Source organism: Mandrillus leucophaeus, unplaced genomic scaffold (genome assembly GCF_000951045.1).
Source record: "Mandrillus leucophaeus isolate KB7577 unplaced genomic scaffold, Mleu.le_1.0 Scaffold322, whole genome shotgun sequence".
NCBI classification, from domain to species: domain Eukaryota; kingdom Metazoa; phylum Chordata; class Mammalia; order Primates; family Cercopithecidae; genus Mandrillus; species Mandrillus leucophaeus.
In genome coordinates this window covers 2,937,424-2,959,115 of record NW_012103388.1, presented here as the reverse complement: position 1 = coordinate 2,959,115, position 21,692 = coordinate 2,937,424, and the positions used below count along the sequence as shown (strand labels likewise).

The 21,692-nt window shown below is 39.1% G+C and overlaps 1 protein-coding gene across 2 annotated transcripts in view; it reads left to right on the top strand.

Moving 5' to 3' along the window:
• Positions 1-21,692, top strand: part of TTC39C (tetratricopeptide repeat domain 39C) — a 142,866-nt gene that overhangs the window by 51,228 nt on the left and 69,946 nt on the right. The window contains exons 1-2 of one of the 2 annotated variants that reach the window (XM_011988078.1): positions 18,138-18,147; positions 20,058-20,110. In XM_011988078.1, the coding sequence (XP_011843468.1) occupies positions 20,078-20,110 (33 nt within the window). In that variant the 5' untranslated portion in view covers positions 18,138-18,147; positions 20,058-20,077. Of the gene's footprint in view, positions 1-18,137; positions 18,148-20,057; positions 20,111-21,692 lie in introns of those variants that run through there. The other variant, XM_011988077.1, reaches the window with a different exon arrangement.

Here is a 21,692-nt window from a genome sequence, read left to right as displayed (position 1 = left end):
CTGTGGCAGTTTGGTGTGGACAGAGTCCGGCAGGCTCTGTGTAGCAAGCCTGTCGTGAGAGGCTAGGACCGAGATGGAGGTTGGTGTGGCAAGAACACAGGAGAACAAAGAAAGGTCGGGACCGTCAGCCTCCAAAGGCCACTGAGGACGAGGGGCCATCTACTAGAATGGAAAACGGAGATGTACTTCTGGGGAAAGGATCTTAAATTTGGTTTAACAGAGCAGGCCTTCAGCAAATACAAGAATTCTTAATTTCAAGTAGGAAGATATTAGCAGTGTTTTCTAACATTTGTTTTCGGAAAGATTTATGTCGTTTTAGTTCACACCACTCTGTCGGTCAGCATCTTTAACTTACCTAACTTGTTTAGCGGTCCTAACAACACCTCTGAGACTCTGCTAGTCTAAGTGTGGTTTGGGGACCAATGGCATCAGCACCATTTAGGCACTTGTTAGAATATAGAGTCTACGGGCCAGGCGCAATGGCTCACACCTGTAATCCCAGCACTTTGGGAGGCCAAGGCGGGCGGATCACCTGAGATCAGAAGTTTGAGACCAGCCTGGCCAACATGGTGAAACCCTGTCTCTACTAAAAATACAAAAATTAGCCAGGCGTGGTGGTGCACGCCCGAAGTCTCAGCTATTCGGGAGGCTGAGGCAGAAGAATTACCTGAACCCAGGAGGTGGAGGTAGCAGTGAGTCAAGATCATGCCACTGCACACCAGCCTGGGTGATGGAGTGAGACTCTGTCTCAAAAAAAAAAAAAAAAAAAAAAGATAGAGTTTCCCAGCCCACCTGAGTGAGAGTCTGCATTTTAACAAGGGTGCCAGGGGGGACTTGGGGATTTGTGTGCACAGCAAAGTATAAGATGCTCTGCTCTGACACACTGCCTTCCTATGGCTTAAAAATAAAATTATAACTTAAAATATTATGGCATATTCAGTTTTGTTTTCTGAAAGGCTGTAATAAATACCCAAACTACCATTTTAAACGTGCTTATATGATCAGTTATAGAATTGATGATTTAGCAATAAATACACAGTTTTCACTGTCTGTATTTCTACTCTGAAACGTAAACTCCATGGGAACGGCCTCATTCCACTACCTGCAATGGAGCTGGCACACACAGGTGCTCAAAAAATATTTGCAAAATTTTTAGTAAATAGATGAAATTTAATTATATATTACTGTTTGAAATTACTCCTTCTGTGTGCACATTTTAAAACTATGCCTTATGTTGATCAAATTAAAAACTTCATAAAGATAAATGCTTATTCATTGATAAAGTAGAAGGAAAGAAAAGTACTTATATAGAAAAATCACCCTTTACTCTCACTACTTATAGATAACTTTTTAGGGTATTTCCTTCTGTGAATATATATATATATATTCACCTCTGCTCACTGCAAGCTCCACCTCCCGGGGTTCATGCCGTTCTCCTGCCTCAGCCTCCTAAGTAGCTGGGACTGCATGCACCCACCACCAGGTCTGGCTAATTTTTTGTATTTTTAGTAGAGGCGGGGTTTCACTGTGTTAGCCAGGATGGTCTCGATCTCCTGACCTCGTGATCTGCCCGCCTCAGCCTCCCAAAGTGCTGGGATTACAGGCGTGAACCACTGCTCCCGGCCTGTAAATATTTTTACATAGTTTGTCCTACTAAACATCTTATTTGTATCCTGCCTTTTCCATTTATCATCATGATACAGTAACTAGTTTATTGTATGTGCCAAGCTTCAGACTAGACATTTGAGATACTTTTCTTGTTTACTGATTATATCCACATAAGGCAGTATAGTTACATCACATTTTCACATGAGGAAATGCAAGTTGAGAGTTTGTCTATCTTGCTAGTAGTCATAGATCTAGTCCATCAACTTGAGATTTTAACTCGGTAGCATTTTCTAGAGCCTGTACTTTTTCCACCTCACTAGAGTAAGCATTTCCTTAGTTATGACTTTTTGTTGTAAAATAATATTTTGCTAGGTGAATATGTTTAATTTGGCTAACAGTCTCTATCCTTCAATATTCTAGTTATTCTTGTTTCTCAATACTGCCTATAATACTACTATGAATGTTTTTGCATAGAAATTTTTTCTATATTTTATTTTTCTTAGGATAGATTCTTAGAAACATTTTTAAGTCTCTTGAAATACAGAGAACTTTCCAAAAGATTTGCACCAATTTTCATTCCCACCACTCACTGTAAATATTGTATTGTATATTTGAATGCATATAGACAAAGCAATATGCTGCTTTCATCCTTCCACAGAAAAAATACATTTAAACGTATTTTTGCTTCAAATAATATTACTGTTTCACTTAATTTAATTTACTTTTGTTACTGAAATACTTAGCTTTCCCTAAATATCAGCTTCTGTAGTACATAGAATGTTAGCATGACATTCATATTCTGCCCTGCTCAAAACTTTAATAAAGTTCGCAGTTTCTTAAGAAGATATACATTTACATTGATATGTATTTCTTTTCTTTCTTTTTTTGAGATGGAGTCTCACTCTGTCACAGAGGCTGGAGTGCAGTGGCGCAATCTCGGCTTACTGCAGCCTCCACCTCATGGGGTCAAGAGATTCTCCTGCCTCAGCCTCCCAAGTAGCTGGGATTATAGGCGCCCTGCACGACACCTGGCTAATTTTTGTATTTTTAGTAGAGATGGGGTTTCACCACGTTGGCCAGGCTGGTCTCGTACTCCTGACCTCAACTGATCCACTCGCCTGAGCCTCCCAAAGTGCTAGGATTAGAGACATGAGCCACCGTGCCTGGCCAATATTGATATATATTTCTTAATATCAGAATTCTTCATAAACTGTGGGAATTTTATGGTTATACAACCCAGCTATTCAACTTTAATATGTATTTAATACCACTTCTCAAAAATCATGTTTTTGATTTAGACTATTGTATAGTGTTTCTTTCTTTCCTTTTCTCCCTCCCTTTCTTTTGTCCTCCTTCCTCCCCTTTCTGTCTGCCTTTCTCCCTCCCTTTATTTCTTTTTGGTAGCAGGAAAGCAGATGATATACAGAGAGGAAAACCTATGCTTGTGACAACAGCAAAACCAACCAAAATGACCTTTACTTATATATAGCTTACTTTGATACTTTAATAAAAGTATTGAAGAAGGAAGTATCTCCTACTGCTAATATTTGAAGTCATAACAGATTGTTATAAAATATAACAGCTCTGTATTGAAGATAGTTCCATAGACGAGATAACAAAAATATAGGAACCTGATATGAGTATTACACATTGTATGCCTGTATCGAAATATTTTGTGTGCCTCATAAATATATACATCTATGTACTCATAAAAATAAAAAATTAAACATTAAAAAAGTATATGAAGGAATACTGTCTTACTCATTTAGCCATGTTTATTTTATACATTGCATGTTTATTTGTAGTATAGCTTTCTCAAATATAATCACAATTGCTTTAATATGACAAAAATTCATTCTGTTATTAAAACAGATAGATAGGTAGGTTTTATCTATCATATGTATGATTTCTGTGGTCTAATAGTGCCTCTACTAGAATAGAAATTTAAAAATAGCATTTAGTTTAATAATTTATGTGAGACTAATAAACCAGCGATTTTGGAAAACAAATACACGTGTGTGCCTTCCACAGTGTGTTATGAAGTTTTGCAATTTTGAAATACTTGATAAACTATAGGACAGTATTATATAATTGCATAAGCAGTTAAGGACTTGTGAGAATGCGTTGATTTAGTTAAAATTTAAATTTTGAATACCCTATTTCTGACTTCTTTAAATAAATGAGGCGTTTTTATGCCCTACCTTTTTTTGCATATATGCAAGGCTGCCCATAGCCTGAAGGCAGGGGCCAGTTATGCCTGTATGAGTAGGAAATTAAAGGCCTTTACTATTCTGATTTGAAATTTTGAAAGAAGGACATGATAAATATTTGAGATAAATGTATATTTTTGGTTAAAACATGTAACATTTTTCTCCTATCTCTATTCTTCTGAAATAGAATTAGTTTTATATAGCTTTGAGAAAATACTGCTTGCTCTTTGTGCACTCTGCTTCTGTTCATTAAAAAATCATAAGTGCTGTATTTACCTTTTAAGGTGATGTTTTCATAGGAAGTAGCACTGATTACTGTTTTGAGGTTGTTTTTCTTTAGTTGGCTTTTCAAATACTAGAAGTTATTTTTAGGCTGAGGTTGGCAATCAGTGTGTAGGTCGAAAAATAGATTTGTTGTTTTCTATTGTAGAAATATATTCTTTGAAACACTGTATTTACATTTTAAATTGGTAAAATTTAACAATACAGTTATGGAATGAATATGTCAATACATGATTATGTAGTTCTTAAGACGTGTTGGCCAACTCAAGAGAAAATTTTATAATTATGATAGTACTCCTAGCTTAAGAAGTGGCCTTTATAATGTCACCTTTAGTACTTTTCAGCATTCTACAGGTGAACAATTCAAGAACTATATTTGTAAAATGGTGTTTTAAAGAGAGCTAATGGTAAAGGCAGAAAATCATTTAAAACATTTCATATGTTCCAGAGACTACTCAAATATTAATCCTGTTTTCAGGAGTAACTTCGTAGGCAAGGAAAAGATTTTTGTTTATTTAGACCAATTCATTATTTATTAACTCATTCAATAAATAGTTACATTGTACCTACTATATGCCAGGCACTATTTTAGTGAGTTTGTTCACTCAGTAGATCAGCTCTATAACATGGAAAGAAATGGAAACAATGTCACCTATCTCATAGCCACCTTAAATAGCTCAGCATAGATAGCCTTCTGTTTGTTTGCTTCTCAGGCTGTTCACTCACTCACTCATTCTCTCATTCACTTATTCATCAAGTACCCATCGAGGGCATTCTGGGTGCTGAATGCTGTGCCAGGTGGGCACTGTGTGGGTGTGAGTCGTGTTCTGAAGAGTGAAGGCTGAGGATCTTGAGAACCCAGAGGAGGGATCCAGCCCAACCCGAGGGACCAGGAAGGGTGGTCTGGAACCAGCACCCTTTGGACCTAGGCTAGAGGCTGAGCAGGAACCATTGAGGAGAGAGGCAGGAGGTCAGTGGCCCAGGTGGGAACCCTCACACTCAAGCCCCAAAATTTTTAGTTTCTTTTGGAAATTTATAGTATTAAAGTAATAACAGGAAAAGAAATAAAAATGGAAACATTTCCTGTTTTCCCTATTCTTATCTGGAGACAAACTTAATTTTTATGTTACTACTTTCTCTCTTAAATATCCCCTTTCTAAATAATCTGTCATATTAATTAGACTGGATATTAATTAGACTGGATATGCCTAACTCAAGAAAGCATTTGGCAATTAAAAGATGGGGAACTCAGGGTCCGACCATTTTCCTTGGCCTTCATTTTGCTTTCTCTCTCTTTTCTACCCTCCTTCTTCCCAGGCCTGGCTGGCTGGGTTCTGGACACCATTTGGGGCTCTGAGAGGGTTGTGGCTGCCAGCCCCCAGTCGCCGATGCCTGGTCAGGCACTTGTATCCCCTGTCCTGTTCACCATTTCTCCTTTCTTATTGTTCCCATAATTTGTCCTGCTTAAAACTCCTACGTTCTAAGGGACACCCCTGCATTGCTTGCTTTTCCTTTGCTAGACACCTGAGAGAGGCTAAAAAGTGAAATGTGGCCTGGTGCAGTGGCTCATGCCTGTAATTCCAACACTTTGGGAGGCCAAAGCAGCTGGATCACTTGAGGTCAGAAGTTCAAGGCCAGCTTGGACAACATGGCGGAATCCTGTCTCTACTAAAAATACAAAAATTAGCCAAGCATGGGGGCCCATGCCTATAGTCCCAACTATTTGGGAGGTAAGAGGACGGCTTGAGCCTGGGAGATCAAGGCTATAGTGAGCTGCACTCCAGTCTGGGTGACAAAGCAAGACCCTGTCTCAAAAAAAAAAAAAAAAAACAAAAAACAAAAAACTTGGGCCAGGCACAGTGGCTCATGCCTGTAATCCCAGCCCTTTGGGAGGCTGAGGAGGGTGGATCACCTGAGGTCAGGAGTTCAAGACCAGCCTGACCAACATGATGAAACCCTGTCTCTACTAAAAATACACAATTAGCTGGGTGTGGTGGCAGGTGCCTGTAATCCCAGCTACTCAGGAGGTTGAGGCAGGAGAATTGCTTGAACCCGGGACACGAAAGTTGCAGTGAGCTGAGATCATGCCAGCGCACTCTAGCCTGGGCAACAAGAGCATAACTCCATCTCAAAAAAAAAGAAAAAAAGTGAAATTCTGTTTTTGTCATCTTGTTGAACTTGTCTGTATTTTACATTACTTCCGTGATTGAGTATATTTTGCCATACTCGGGATGCATTCTTCGTGTACGTGTGTGCTAGAAACGCATCAGTCAGAGCAATAGTCCATAGGAAGTAAGGGTCAAGTAAGGGTCAAGAATGGTCAATAGTCCATAGGAAGTAATGGTTATGATTGTTTTTATGGTACCTCTTAGAGAGCGGCTCAATAATGATCTCCCTGTAGATAATTACTACCTCAGGCTGTGGGAATGGACTGTCCAGCCTCCTGGTTATTCTTCCCTTCAGTGGGGAGGAAACCCAGAGTCGACTGACCCCAAAAGTCTTCCCATCCCCTGCCTGCTACGGGCTTACAGCTTCTCTGATCTTGGTGAATTTCACGGCTTCTCCACACCAGCCAGTGAATTACAAAGTCTTTTTGCTGATAAGATGCAAGGCCATATCACAAGCAGTTAACAAAAATAAACAGAAACCGCAGTGGCTGTAAGTGCAAACGTCGCTGTGCACACAGGGGCCATGCTCTCTGGGGACTGGTACCCCTCCAGGCCTGAGGTGCCCCTGACCTGCAAGGATGTCTGGGATGAGCTGGTGGTGGCTACAGACTCCCATATTCCCCAAAAGGGTGGGCACATGCTCAAAACAAGTCTGAACACAAGACTGGACCTATTCCAAACGTTTGTAAATCAAACACTCATAAACTAAATGGCTGGGGTGATCAGTGTTTTAGAGGCATGCCATCCTTCAGATTAAAAGGTCCCCAAAGGTCATGGTTTGAGTCATGTCTGAAAAGCAAATAAAGTCTTTCCATGAATTTCCCCACAGCTATCTTCTGGTAAAGGAAATAAGCACATTTACTTTTGTTAGTAAAAGCAGTTTTACAGGTTCAGGTGATGAAGGTCTTATATCTAGTGATTTTTTGACGCTGTGGAGGACAGTTTATCAGATGAAACGGGAAGTGTGAATTTTGTAAGACTTGGCTGGTTCACTAAACAAGCGTGTATTGGGGACCTGTTAAACTCCAGATTCGTTGTAGGTGGTCAGGACAGCAGCATGTAACAGAGATGGGGTCCCCACTCTTGGGGACTTCCATTTATTCAAATAAACAAATAATGATACAAATATCAAATAGTAATAAGTGCTCTGCAGAGAATTAAAATATAGAGAGTGATTGGAGACATATTCATATATCTTTAGAAAGAATACTAGAGAAGGGAAGATCAAAGATGGCAAGTAGCCTTTTTCAGATTTCATCAAATATGGTGTTAGGGGGCCCTCATTTGTCCACAAAAAATATGGTGACGGGATGTTGATGTGAGTCAGAGTAACACCATTTACTCACTTGGCATCGCTGTTTATTAGAAGGGCCATTTGGACTTTCTAGTTGCCAAACTGGACTGTGTGCTCTCTGAAGAGTAGGCGTATTCTTGGTCGTCTTTGCATCCCCAGCACATAGCACTGGGCCGGCTGTGTACTCGGTGTTCAGCAGACATGTTTTGAATGAGTGAGTGGAACAAAACTAAATTCATTAGAATTTTTCCTAAAGCCCTAAGTATAGAAAAGGTCACTTTTTATTTATTTTAAACTGAAGAACATTATCCAGTCATGACTTAGATGGGTGATTTTAAAATTAAATGTCTTGCTTTAAGAAAAAATTTATTGCTTTTTTTTTAAAGAAAATTTACAGTTTTCTCTTAGATAACTTTGGTGGAGCCAAGGAACAAACTGGAAAACTATAAATTATTTATTAGACTATGATCCTGAATTTTATTGTTTTTGTTTGGCCTGATTTCTTAATCACCTTCCTAGTTATTTGACTTGGATGGAGGTGACATTTTAATCCTTCCAGAAGCAGGCTCAGTGTCAGCTGTGTACTATGGAAACCCAGAGTCGACTGACCCCAAAAGTCTTCCCATCCCCTGCCTGCTACGGGCTTACAGCTTCTCTGATCTTGGTGAATTTCACGGCTTCTCCACACCAGCCAGTGAATTACAAAGTCTTTTTGCTGGAGAATTGGAAATTTATCACGGATCCTTAGAAAATGTGGAGCAGTGGAGTGTGCAGGGCATGGAGTTGGACCTGGGTGACTGTACCTGTCTCTCAGGCCTGTTGGGAGGAGGAGACCTCATGAATGAGATAGAGCCAATGGTATTACTGTGGAAGTGATTTAGCTTTTTAGGAATACCACAGTAATGAATTTTGTTTTATAGTCTGATTTGTAGCAGGATTCAAAAAGAGACATTCCACGGATGCTGTCGAATCATATGTGAGACCTCTAAGGATCCTATCTGTAATATATAAAGGAAGCATTGAGAGGACTTTTAAAGTAAGATGCTTTCAGAATAAATCAGATGTTTTCCTTTTGAAAAATATTCTTAATAACAATATGAATAGTGTCAAGAAAAACCCTTCAAATAAACCATTTCCCCTTTTATTTTCCTCGGCCACCGTCTGAGGGAATAGGTTGCTTTTCTTCTTAGACCTTTGATGTAGAGTTTTCCACTTATCACTTGCAAGAGACCTTTCCCTTTTCTGCATATGGAAGATGCTCTGTTTAATAAACCGTTGAATGAATGCCTCGTGAATAAGGTGCTGAAGACGTCACTGTTCTTTCTTCCTGTCATAATATAAGTAGAGACAAGACTTTCTCTTTAGGCGGTGAGTGATATAAAAGCTTTTATGTTCTGTGGCACTGGCTGAACAGATACTCCTTTCTCTGTGATTGCTGCAACATCTTTCAATTAAGGTTGAGGCCTCCAAGTTGCTCCCATAATAGTTTCTCATGTCTGAATGGTGTTACAAAGTAAATTCAACGAATTTGGAAAATATAGCTCATTGCAGAAGTACTAAATTAATCTTATCTATTGATTGTTGCCACAGTGTATTCAAGTTAGAGAACTTCAGATATAGAACAGTAAAAATGAGCTGATAGCCCAGGAACCACAAGAACAGTACAGACTATGTGGGGGCTACGTTCAGACCATCAGTCTCCTGTGAAATTGGGACATTTCAAGGCTTTATTTAGTGCTGACTTTTACGTGTTCAAAGCACATATTTTTAGTTTTTAACTCAGCCCTCATCAGATTATCAGATTCCTTATTATAAAATCCTTTTTTATTTTTCTTGGCACGGTGGGGAGGAGTTAGCTAAGTAGAGAGATTTCACAATTAAAAGGGAGAAAACAATTTTTTAAATAAGAGAATGAGCAAAAGTGGCCTTTTCCCCCTTTTTTTAAATTTTGAAAGGGATGCATTAAAAATTTTATTTATACTACTTATGTGGATAATATAAAAAGTGATCCTCAAATCACTTGCATTTGTTTTTGGAAAAAAATGCAAAAGACTGTCTTGGGGAGTGACTTCATCTAACTGAGGACTGTTCTCTACTTCTTATGGGTTCAGTTCACTGCCAGCCTTGTGCTCAGGGTGCTCTGGGCCACAGCTGGGCACTGCGAGGCCTCAGCTTGCCACTCGGTGAATCACTCGTTCTCACATAAGTGGGATCTGGCGGTCTTGTGTTGAATCGCCCCATTATTCTGTTTGGTTGACTGGATGATATATTCTAATGAGAAAATTGTGTCAAAGCCACAACTGAACCACAGGGATGTAGAACAAGTAAATCGACTTAAATAATGCATTTTTTTCTCTAAAAGGAGTGTAAATGCAGAAAGTGTCTGTGGTGACAACTTGAAAACAGAGATGATGATTAGAGCAGTTTCAGTCGTAACTGTTAAACCTCCCCGCTATACACACGCTTTGCACTGAAGAAGACCCCCTTGATCTTCTTGCCCCTCACAATATTTTTTTCATTTTTTGTCTGTATGTGTTGAAAAATGTATGCAGAACTTTTGTTTTCACATAAATTCTATCGAAAAACATTTTTAGGTCTTGATGATATTACCTCTGGTTATTTATGAGTCATTTATTCTATTGTAGAAAGTTTTTTCAATTAATTTTTAAATTGTGGTAAAATATACGTAACAGAATATGTCATCTTACCCATTTTTCAAGTTTACAGTTCAGTCATGTTAAGTACATATACATTGTTTTGCAACCAATCTGCAGAACTCTTTCTCATCTTGCAAAACTCCAACTCTGTACCCATTAAACAATAGCTCCCCATTCCTTTCCCCACCTCCAGCCTCTGACAACCGCTATTGTGCTTTCTGTCTCTATGAATTTGACTGTGACAGGTACTTCATAGAAGTGGAATCATACAGTATTAATCTTTTTGTGACTGGCTTATTTCACTTAGGATTATGTCCACAAAGTTCATCCATTTCGTCACATGTATCAGAATTTTCTTTTTTTTAAGGCTGAATAATATTCCATTGTTTGTATATCACATTTTGTTTATCCATTCATCACTTGAGTTGCTTCCGTCTTTTGGCTGTTGTGAATAATGCTGGTATGAACGTGGGTGCACAAGTATCTGTTTGAGTCCCTGCTTTCAATTCTTCTGTGTATATGCCTAGAAGTGGAATTGCTTGATCGTATGGTAATTCTAGTTTTTGAGAAACTGCCTATAGTTTTCCATAGTGGCTGCACCACCTTACACTCCCACCAACCGTATGCAAAGGTTCCAGTTTCTCCACATCCTTTCTAACGCTTATTTTGTTTCATTTGTGATAGTAGCTATCCTAGTGGGTGTGAGGTGGTGTCTCACTGTGGCCTTGATTTGCATTTCCCTAGTGATTAGTGATGTTCAGCTTCTCTTCATGGGCTTATATAGCCATTTGTTCATCTTCTTTGGAGAAATGTCTATTCAAGTTCTTTGCCCAGTTTTTAATTAGGTTGTTTGTTTTTTGTTGTTGCTGAGTTGTAGGAGCTCTTTACATTTTCTGGATATTAACCCCTTATCATATATATGATTTGCAGATATTTTCTCCAGTTCCATAGGTTGGTTGCCTTTTCACTCTGCCGATTATGTTCTGGGAGGCACAGAAGTTTTAAATTTTGATGTAGTTCAATTTATATACTTTCATTACCTGCGCTTTTGGTGTCATATCCAAGAAATTGTTGCCAAATGCAGTGGCATAAAGCTTTTTTCCAATGGTCCATTAAAACCCAATTTTTCTCTATTCTGGATAATGTTGGAACAAACGGCTTCATGCATGTAGTTTTCTTTTCTTGGCATTGTTTTACTCTTCTTTCAGAAGGAAAGATGAAATATCAAACCAGTTTTGTCTTCTTAAAGCCCATTTTTGATGATAACAAGCAGAGCAGAGGATATCACTTGTCCTTTTGGCAAAAATTGTGTTTCTGAAGGCAAGGTCTAAGGCCTTAGAGAAGCATTCAGTGTTGCCCTTTTTGCTAATTGTACAAAGTTAACTCCAGTGCTCCCCCTGGGACTGTGATTTTTAAACAGCATGGTCCCAGAAAGCAGAGCTTCCATTAAGAGCAGCAGGGGTGAGTACATGCAATTTTTTCTTCAGCCCTCAGATCTCAGGTCTCAGGGTTGCAGTGAAAGATGTGAATGACAGCTGCAGGCTGAGTAGATTCAAGTGGCCCCGTGCTTCATTTATAATCCCCAAGAGTTCAAACCCCCCACACTTTTGAAGGGGAGAAAAGTCATTCTGGAAAATTCTAAGAACTAAACATTAAGTAAGTTTAGAACATTTTCAGAAAAATGAAAGACAAAAAATTCCAGCTATTCACTACTTTGGGCAGGAAAATTGCATTTAAAGAAACACATTCAGTTAGGGACTGTTTTACAGTAATGATGCCCACTTACGTAAGTGAGAAATGTTCCTTTGAGAATCAAATATATACATTCTCTTCCACTGCGTTTCAGGAAATAAAATCTTCATCTATCCAATTTTTAATATCTTCGAGAAACCTTAAAAAAAAGTCCAAGGCAATGTTGGTGAATATCAGAATGAGGATCAATTACTTCCTTTCATTCATGACAGGTTTTCTACCTTTGGGTGACTTATACAGAGAGAAAATTTTAGAGTCATTTTATTACTGATGGTTCATTTTTAAAAAGCAAATGCGGTGAACATAAGAGGCCCTCTCATGAAAGGATTCCAAAAGACACCTTATGTTTTGTAAAACGTATGTCTGTTTTCTAAATTGTTTTTTAGAGACAGGGGCTCACAATGTTGCCCAGGCTGATTTGCACCTCCTAGTCTCAAGCAATCCTCCTGTCTCAGCCTCCCAAAGTGCTGGGAGTATAGGTGTGAGCCATCATGCCTGGCCTTGTTTTTCAACTTTTTATTTTGGAAAATTTTATACATCTTCAAAAGTACGTAGAATAATTTAATGAATTCTGATGTTCTTGTCACTCAGCTTCAATAATTATCAAGTCAGGAACAGTCTTGCTTTGTCTATCTTCTGTTCCCTTTTAATCTCTTTGCCCCAAATTATTTTGAAACAAATCCCAGTCAACATATCATTTTATCTGTAATTACTTTCATATATCCCTCTAAAGAGTAGAAACTCCTTTAAAATATAGCCACAGTACCATTGCACACCAAAAAATGAATACTAATTTATTAATATAATCCAATAGTCATCAATGATCATTTATCTGATTGTTTTTCTTTTTAATGTTTTTCTCTTTGTCATAAGGAAAAACTTAGTACAGTGAAAACTTTTACAATGTAAACACCAGTGTAACTACTATCCTGGTAAAGTTCTCAGACATTTCCAACACTCCAGTGCCCTCCTTTGGGCTCCTTCTCAAATTGATATTTCTCCAGAGGACGCCACTGTCCAGACGTCTGTCATCATCAGAAGTCAGAATAGTGGTTTTGGATTTCATATACATAGACTCATCTAGGATATACTCTTTTGTGTCTAGCTGCTTTCACTCAACGTTATTGCTTATGAGATTAATTCATGTTATTGCATTGAGTGAATATGCTGCAATACTACATCTGTTCTACCGTGATGGATGCTTGAGTTATTTCCACTTTGAGGCTAGTATGAATAACACTGCTATTAACATGGTACATGTGTCTTTTCGGGGAGCATAATCATTCATTTCTGTTGTGTAAATTACTGGTTTACCCAGTAACCCCATGATTGGGTATATACCCTAATGAATATAAATTGTTCTGCCATAAAGGCACATGCATGCGTATGTTCATTGCAGCACTATTCACAATAGCAAAGACATAGAATCAACCTAAATATCCATCAGTTGGAGACTGGATAAAGAGAATGTGGTACATATAGCTGGGCGCCATGGCTCACGCCTGTAATCCCAGCAGTTTGGGAGGCCAAGGCGGGTAGATCACGAGATCAGGAGATGGAGACCATCCTGGCTAACATGGTGAAACCCTGCAAGGGAGGAGCAAAGTCATGTCTTTGCTAAAGTAAAAATACAAAAAATTAGCACCTGTAGTCCCAGTTACTCGGGAGGCTGAGGAAGGAGAATGGCGTGAACCCCGGAGGCAGAGCTTGCAGTGAGCTGAGATCGGGCCACTGCACTGCAGCCTGGGGGACAGAGCGAGACTCCATCTCAAAAAAAAAAAAAAAAAAAAAAAGGTGGTACATATACTGTGGAATACTATGCAGCCATAAAAAAGAATGAGATCATGTCCTTTGCAGGAACATGGATGGAACTGGAGGCCATTAGCATAAGCAAACCAGTGCAGGAACAGAAAATCAAATACTCCATGTCCTCACATGTAAGTGGGAGCTAAACACTTAGTACACCTGAACACAAAGAAGTGACCAAAATAGTGGGGCCTGCTTGAGGGTAGAGGGTAGGAAGAGGGTGAGGATAGAAAAACTACCTATTGTGTACTGTGCTTATTACCTGGGTGATGAAATCATTTGTACACTAAACACCTGTGACACAGTTTACCTGTATAGCAAACCTTTACATGTACCACAACCTAAAATTAAAAAAATTAATGACAACTATATGTGCATAAAATTAAACCACTGTTAAATCCATTAGAGGCTAGATGCGATAGCTCACGCCTGTAATCCCAGCACTTTGGGAGGCAGAGGCAGGTGGATCACTTGAAGTCCGGAGTTCGAGACCAGCATGGTTGACATGGTGAAACTCCATCTCTACTAAAAATACAAAAATTAGCCAGGTGTGGTGGCATGAACCTGAGGTGCCAGCTACTCAGGAGGCTGAGACACAAGAATCACTTGAACCCAGGAGGCGGAGGCTGCAGTGAGCCGACCACTGCCCTGCAGCCTGGGTGTCAGAGTGAGACTCTGTCTCAAAAAAAAAAAAAAAAAAAAATTCATTAGAACAAATAATAAAATTATCAAGTTCATAATTAATAAAACAAGTTTCTAGGGTAGGCATATGTTTAGATTTAGTAAACACTGATAAGCGACGTAGGAGAGTACTAGTTGTTCCACATCTCACTAACACTTGATAGTGTCAGTCCTTCCTGACAACCTGAGTAGTATAGTGGTATCTCATTTTGTTTTGAATTTGTATTTCCCTGATAACTAATGATTTTCAGCATTTTAAATATGTTTATTGACTTTTGGATACCCTCATTTGTGAAGTGTCTATTGTAAGATTTTGGCAATCTTTTTAGTAAGCTTTCAGTCTTTTTTTTTTTTTTTTACTGATTCATGGAAGGTTTTAATGTATCCTGAAGATGAGCTCTTAGTTGGATATGTGTATTGCTGATATCTTCTCCCCGTCTGTGGTTTGCTTTTTCCAATCGCTTATGACTGAACAGAAATTCTTAATTTTAATTGTCTTGATGTCTGGTAAAGTAAGCATCTAGCTTTGTTGCTGTTCTTCAGATTTGATTTGGCGATTCTAAATCATTTACTTTTCCATATAAATTTGTTTAATTTTTTAAACTTTTAAGTTCGGAGGTACATGTGCAGGTTTGTTACATGGGTAAACTTATGCCATGGGGATTTGTTGTACAGATTATTTCGTCACCCAGGTATTAAACCTAGTACTAATTTTTCATTTTTTCCAATCCCCTCCCTCCTCCCACCCTCCATCGGGCCACTGCACTCCAGCCTGGGGGACAGAGTGAGACTCCGTCTCAAAAAAAAAAAAAAGAAAATGTGGTACATATACTGTGGAATACTATACAGCCTCAAGTAGGCCTCAGTGTCTGTTGTTCCCCTCTATGTGTCCATATATTCTCATCACTTAGCTCCCACTTACAGATCAGAACATTTGGTGTTTGGTTTTCTGTTTCTGCATTAGTTTGCTAAGGATAATGGCTTCCAGCTCTATCTGTGTCCCTGCAAAGGACATGGTCTCATTCCTTTTTATGGTTGCATAGTATTCAATGGTGTACATGTACCACATTTTCTTTATTCAGTCTATCATTGATGGGCATTTCAGTTGATTCCATGTCTTTGTCTTTGCTATTGTGAATAGTGCTGCAGTGAATATACATGTGCATGTATCTTTAAAATAGAACGATTTATAGTTCTTTGGGTATATACCCAGTAGTGGGATTCTTGGGTTGAATGGTATATTAGTTTGTTTTCATGCTGCTGATAAAGATACACCCGAGACTGAGACTGGGTAATTTATAAAGGAAAGAAGTTTAATTAACTCACAACTCCACATGGCTGGGGAGGCCTCACAATCGTGGCAGAAGGCAAGGGAGGAGCAAAGTCATGTCTTGCATGGCAGCAGGCAAAGAGAAAATGAGAGCCAGGTGAAAGGGGAAATGCCTTATACAACGATCAGATCTCATGAGGCTTATTCACTACCATCCCCCCATGATTCAATTGTCTCCCGCTGGGTCCCTCCCACAACACTTGGGAATTATGGGAGCTACGATAAAGGTGAGATTTGGGTGGGGACACAGCCAAACCATATCAAATAGTATTTCTGCCTCTAGGTCTTTCAGGAATTGCCACACTGTCTTCCACAATGGTTGAGCTAATTTACACTCCCACCAACAGTGTAAGAGTGTCCCTTTTTCTCCACAACCTTGCCAGCATCTGTTGTTTTTTGACTTTTTAATAATAAACATTCCGACTGTTGTGAGATGGTATCTTATGGTGGTTTTGATTTGCCCTTTTTTTTTTTTTTTTTTTTTTTTAAAGGTGGAGGGAGTCTCGCTCTGTCGCCCAGGCTGAAGTGCAGTGGTGCCATCTTGGCTCACTGTAGCCTCTGCCTCTCAGATTCCAGTGATTCTCCTGCCTCAGCCTCCCAGATAGCTGGGATTACAGGCATGCCTGGCTACTTTTTGTATTTTTAGTAGAGACAGGGTTTCACCACGTTAGCCAGGCTGGTCTCAAACTCCTGACCTCAGGTGATCCACCTGCCACAGACTCCCAAAGTGCTAGGATTGCAGGCGTGAGCCACCGCACCCGGCCGTATTCTTTTAAAGATAAAAAACTCAATGAGTTTGCTTTTATTCTTCCAGTTTGTATTCTGGACTATAGGATTTAAAAGTTTATTTCATCCTTTTTCCTATGCACAGAGTCCTGGGTCCCAACAAACGCTGATATACTTAACTGATTGCTTTCTCACATACTATGACCCAGCAGCCTTAGAATAACAGTACCCACTTGTCCAGTCCAGTAAGAATATGATTAGTGAAAGCAGGTTAAGATTTTTCTTTTGGCCACCTTTTGGGGTCAGTTTTTAAGGCTATTTCACAATAGGGATATACTGTCAGATTACTGTGTTGTAAAGTCTCTTGGACTAGTTCTGCTCTGGTGTTATGTTACCAACTGGATTTGCTTTTAGGGACATTTAAGTCACTTTCTTTTGACTTTAGGGGTTGCATTATTAACATCCAATATTATTGTGAATAACTTTTACATGGTTCCAAAATGAAATCTACAAAACAAGATGTATAAAAGGGAACTTCATTTGCATCCTTGTTTCTTCTTCCCTATTCCCCTCCCTCACCTTATAGGTATCAATTTTGAAAAAAATGTTATAGATTATCCTACCATTGTTTTTTCAATATCAGCAAATATTTAGTCGTCTTTTTTTTTTTTTTAAGTAGGTTTTTCACTGTGGTTTATTTCACTCGCCCCAGTTTTTGTATATCTTCTGATATTTAGAAAGGTTTGTATTTGGGTTCTAATGCTTACCTTTATATGCAGCCTTCACATAGCACTCCCACTCCCCTCTTGTTTGGTCTTTGTCTGTTGGTTCCAAATATGAGCAGTATTGAAATGAGCTGGGAGCCTCTTCCTCCCGCTCCACAGCTCCAGTTTTGAACTAATGACCTTCGTACTCTTTGGGAACATTTCCATATCTCCAAAATGAATGCATTTTGTGTAGAGACACATGCATGGTCCACAGTTGATTAGGATGCAGTAAGTTAACTTAGGATCACTTGAAATATGTGAAGTTTAAGAAAAAAAAAAAAGTGGACTGGGTGTGGTGGCTCATGCCTGTAATCCTAGCACTTTGGGAGGCCGAGGAGGGTGGATCACTTGAGGTCAGGAGTTCGAGACCAGCCTGGTCAGTATAGTGAAACTCCATCTCTATTAAAAATACAATTAATTAGCCAGGCGTGGTGGCACCTGCCTCTAATCCCAGCTGCTTGGGAGGCTGAGGCAGGAGAATGACTGGAACCCAGGAGGCAGAGGTTGCAGTGAGCCAAGATTGCGCCATTGCACTCCAGTCTGGGCGACAGAACAAGACTCTGTCTTAAAAAGAAACGACAAAAAAAACCAAGGACCAAGTGAACCATGTTGGATCGAGCTCTTCTAACAGCGAGTGATGTGCAGCCTGAGAGGACAACCGCCCGCCCCGAGTGTGTTGTCACGTGCCCGATGCACCCGGTGCTGTGAGGGTTTCCTTGGGCTGTTGCTATGGTTTTTTCCCCCACTTAAATGATAAGATGGTATGTGAAGTCAAAAGGGCCAGGTTAGGTACCATGAATAATTAATTGCCACAGCTCTCAGAAACCTGATTTTAGCCAAGAATAAGAAGCAGATGTGGCAACAGTAGGCCCTAGTTTCAGCTTCCTTCATTTTTCAAATGGCAAAGTGGCTAATATGTAAGCAGGGAAAGGGAAAAGGAGGGAAAAGTCGCAGTATACAGCACTTGATTGAGACGCGTCTGTTCCTGAAAGACAGAATTCTGTGTCATCCCTTCCTTCACTGACTCGGATTTGCGGAACACCTGCTATGTGTGTAAGGTGGATATGATATGTATAGTAGGGTAGGGTATGCCCTACTATACATACTGTTATGCCCAAATAGTGCTATGGGATGAGAAAAACTAACATGTATTTTGAGGCAGATTGTGGGGATGACAGATGTTACAAAAGTGTGCCGTTTGATCTAGGTTCATGGGTGTGAGCGCTGGTTAGGGATTCCTCACAAGGGAATTGACCTTCCCATTTTTTTTTCATGTTGGCTTAAGTAACCTATTAAATGGGATAAGCAGACTATTATTAACTATAGAATTTAGGTAGGTACTAAGTAGATGAAAAAGAAAATGGTAGCAGAAGGTTAGTGTTAAATAGAGTCCTGGATGGCACACATACTGTCTTTCTCTGACACACACACAGTGCACGAGGAGAAAAATGAATGTGCATACCCTTTAACTGAGTAATGCTACTGCTAGCATTTTATCCCAAGAATATATTTGACCTTGCCTGCAAAAATGTATGTACAAGATATCCATTAGGCATATGTGTATACACACACATTCAGACGCATGTAAGCGTGCACCTTCTCTTTCCCGTAGACACACACATACTCTCACTTTGCGTATATTCTGTATTTATAGTCAGAGATAGAATACAGTGTTTCATGCCTTTTTATAGTGACCATATAGTATTTGCATAATAAAAAATCAATAAAATGGTTTTCATTTAAGAAGGTAGTTACAACTAGCTTTTCCTTTTAGTGGAATTTATAGAGATCTGGATTTTGTACTATTTTGGATTTTGAAGCAGAACTTTTATATTCTTTTATTCTTTAAATTGATATTGATTTGCTTTCATTTTTGGCTTACAACAAAATCAGATGATTACAAGGGGGAATGGCTGACTCTTAGGGAGGCATTCCTAAGGTTCTCGGATTGTTGAGTGACTTTGTGCAGTCTGACTCAGTGAAGAGACCCTTTGATCTACTCTATAAACTATACTGATTTTCTGTGTTGAACATTTGTAACAAGTTTTGCATTTTAAAAATGATCTAACTGGTAACGGTAGAAGATTATTTTAAAAATGAATAATAACCGTCTTTCTTTGGCCATGTTTTTGTAGTTGTCAGTTTGTTTCTATCTTTTTTTTTTTTTTTTGAGACAGAGTCTCACTCTCGCCCAGCCTGGAGTGCAATGGCGCGATCTTGGCTCAGTGTAACCTCCACCTCCCGGGTTCACACAATTCTCCCTGCCTCAGGCTCCCGAATAGCTGGGATTATAAACACCCACCACCATTTGCTGCTAACTTTTGTATTTTTAGTAGAGATGGGGTTTTGCCATATTGGCTAGGCCTGTCTGCAACTCCTGACCTCAGGTAATCCGCCTGCCTCAGCCTCCCAAAGTGCTGGGATTACAGGCATGAGTCACTGCGCCTGGCCTGTTTCTACCATCTTTATATTTATTGTGTCAACTCTTTAACAGCCACAGTTAAAAAGTGTACTAAGGCAGTGTCTGTTCTAATTTGACTTTTTGTTTGCCTTAATTTGAAGAATCAGAGGCAAATTCTATCCTGGCAGATAGAGCTGTAAACCACCTTGCCTCTTTACCTTCTTTATTAGGGTAATTTAATCTGCTTGATGACCTTAACTTCTTTTATCCAATTACGAGGATTATATGGTAATCATGATATGTCAAATGCTTTTAAAATAAAATTTTACAATGAAAATAATTTTATTGTGTGTGTGTGTGTGTGTTTTTTTTTTAACAGAAATCATAGCCCACTAATGAGTTTTGGAGCCAGCTTTGTCAGTTTTTTGGTAAGTTGATATCTTAAGACCTATTGGCATGAAAGAAACAATTATATAAAGTAATGTCTGTTAGTGGCTACCAGTTATATAGATATACTATTGTAGAAAGTCTTTTAGAGTCTGAAACTGAAGTCAAGTTTTTGCCTGTTACCCAATGCCTATGAAATAATCTGTCTTCCCTAATTTTAAAAATACAATGCTTACATCTTATTTATAGGGTACTGTATTTTCACCAAAGTCCTTTTTAGAATAAAAATGTAATGGAAAGAACTTTAATAATTAAAATTGCATTCGAGGTAGAAAAAAGGTCTGGGTTTGGGTAATAAAGGTTTGCTCTAAAATTATTGAGTAAATGTGGACTAGAGGACAAGTTAAATGAGCAGAGCTAAAATTTGTCTGTTAGTATTACATTTCCAAATATGAGTATTTGGGAATTGAGGAAGTAGGTTGCAGTTAGGTTTTAAAGTACATTGGGCAATGTGGAAAATGGGATACTTCCATTTTCCAGAAATAGTAATAACATCACACAAATTATTTTCAAACACGTAATTTTTTAAAAAGACTGTTAAAGAATTGTGTAACAGCAAGAAAAAAAAAAGTCATGATAGAGACTGAAAAAGAGAAAGCATTTAGATCCAAGATTTAGAAAGATGTCAGCAAATGGGCGTGTCACAGCCTGGCAGTGCTCTACCACAGGTACCATGCCAGCTGCCAGTGAGAAGTTTTTATTCAAGGTATTTATTTCCTCTTATTGCCAGTTAATGCAACAAAAATGTTAAGGGCTATTGTTTGAAAGAATACATTATTCCCAACCCTAAGGAACATGGTACTGGGTGGCGGCTATAACATTAGAACCCAAGTGATTATAAGGGCTGCAAATGAGATCTAACCAAAGGGTCTTGGCTGAGTCTGGTGGTGGAGGAGGAGGAGAAGCAAGGCCAGCTACAGCAGGGTTGAGATTTCAGCAGCTTGAGAGGAGGGTTGGGAAGAAGAGTGTGGCAGGGAGACCTGGGCCGAGGGTTGGCTAGAATGGAAAAGTAGGTTAGAGCCATACTGAGGAAGCCTGAAAGGCCAAGATGGAGCTGGTAGAATTTGATAGGAAATGAGGAGCTGGAGACAGTAGGTTCATCAGGTCCTTCCAAGAACCAGGTATCCCACAGCAAGTCTGTCTCTGCCCCTGTAAGCCCATTCATCTCAGAAACCTCAGTTCTACTGTGTAAAAGTCACAGGTGTTCAGCAGACATTCACTAGATTTCCCCTACCTCGTTAAATGTGGCCTGAAAAAGTCCACTAGGATCAGGTGCCTGGAAACAAGCTGTCATGGAATTTTTAAACATAGACAATATAAAATGGATTCCTTATAAGTGAACCTACTGGAATTGCAGTCCCTGGAAAGTCTGAAGATTTTCTAAGAGTACCTACAAGCTGTTGTTTCATTAGCATTTCTGTGCAGTTCTTGGCGGAGCCAGGGATCCATATGTGGGTGGAATGAACTTTTGAATTAGACACCATTGTAAAAACTGAATTGAGCAGACCAATCAGAAATTATAGAGAATTTTTGTTACCATGTTTAATAACTGCAACAACAAAA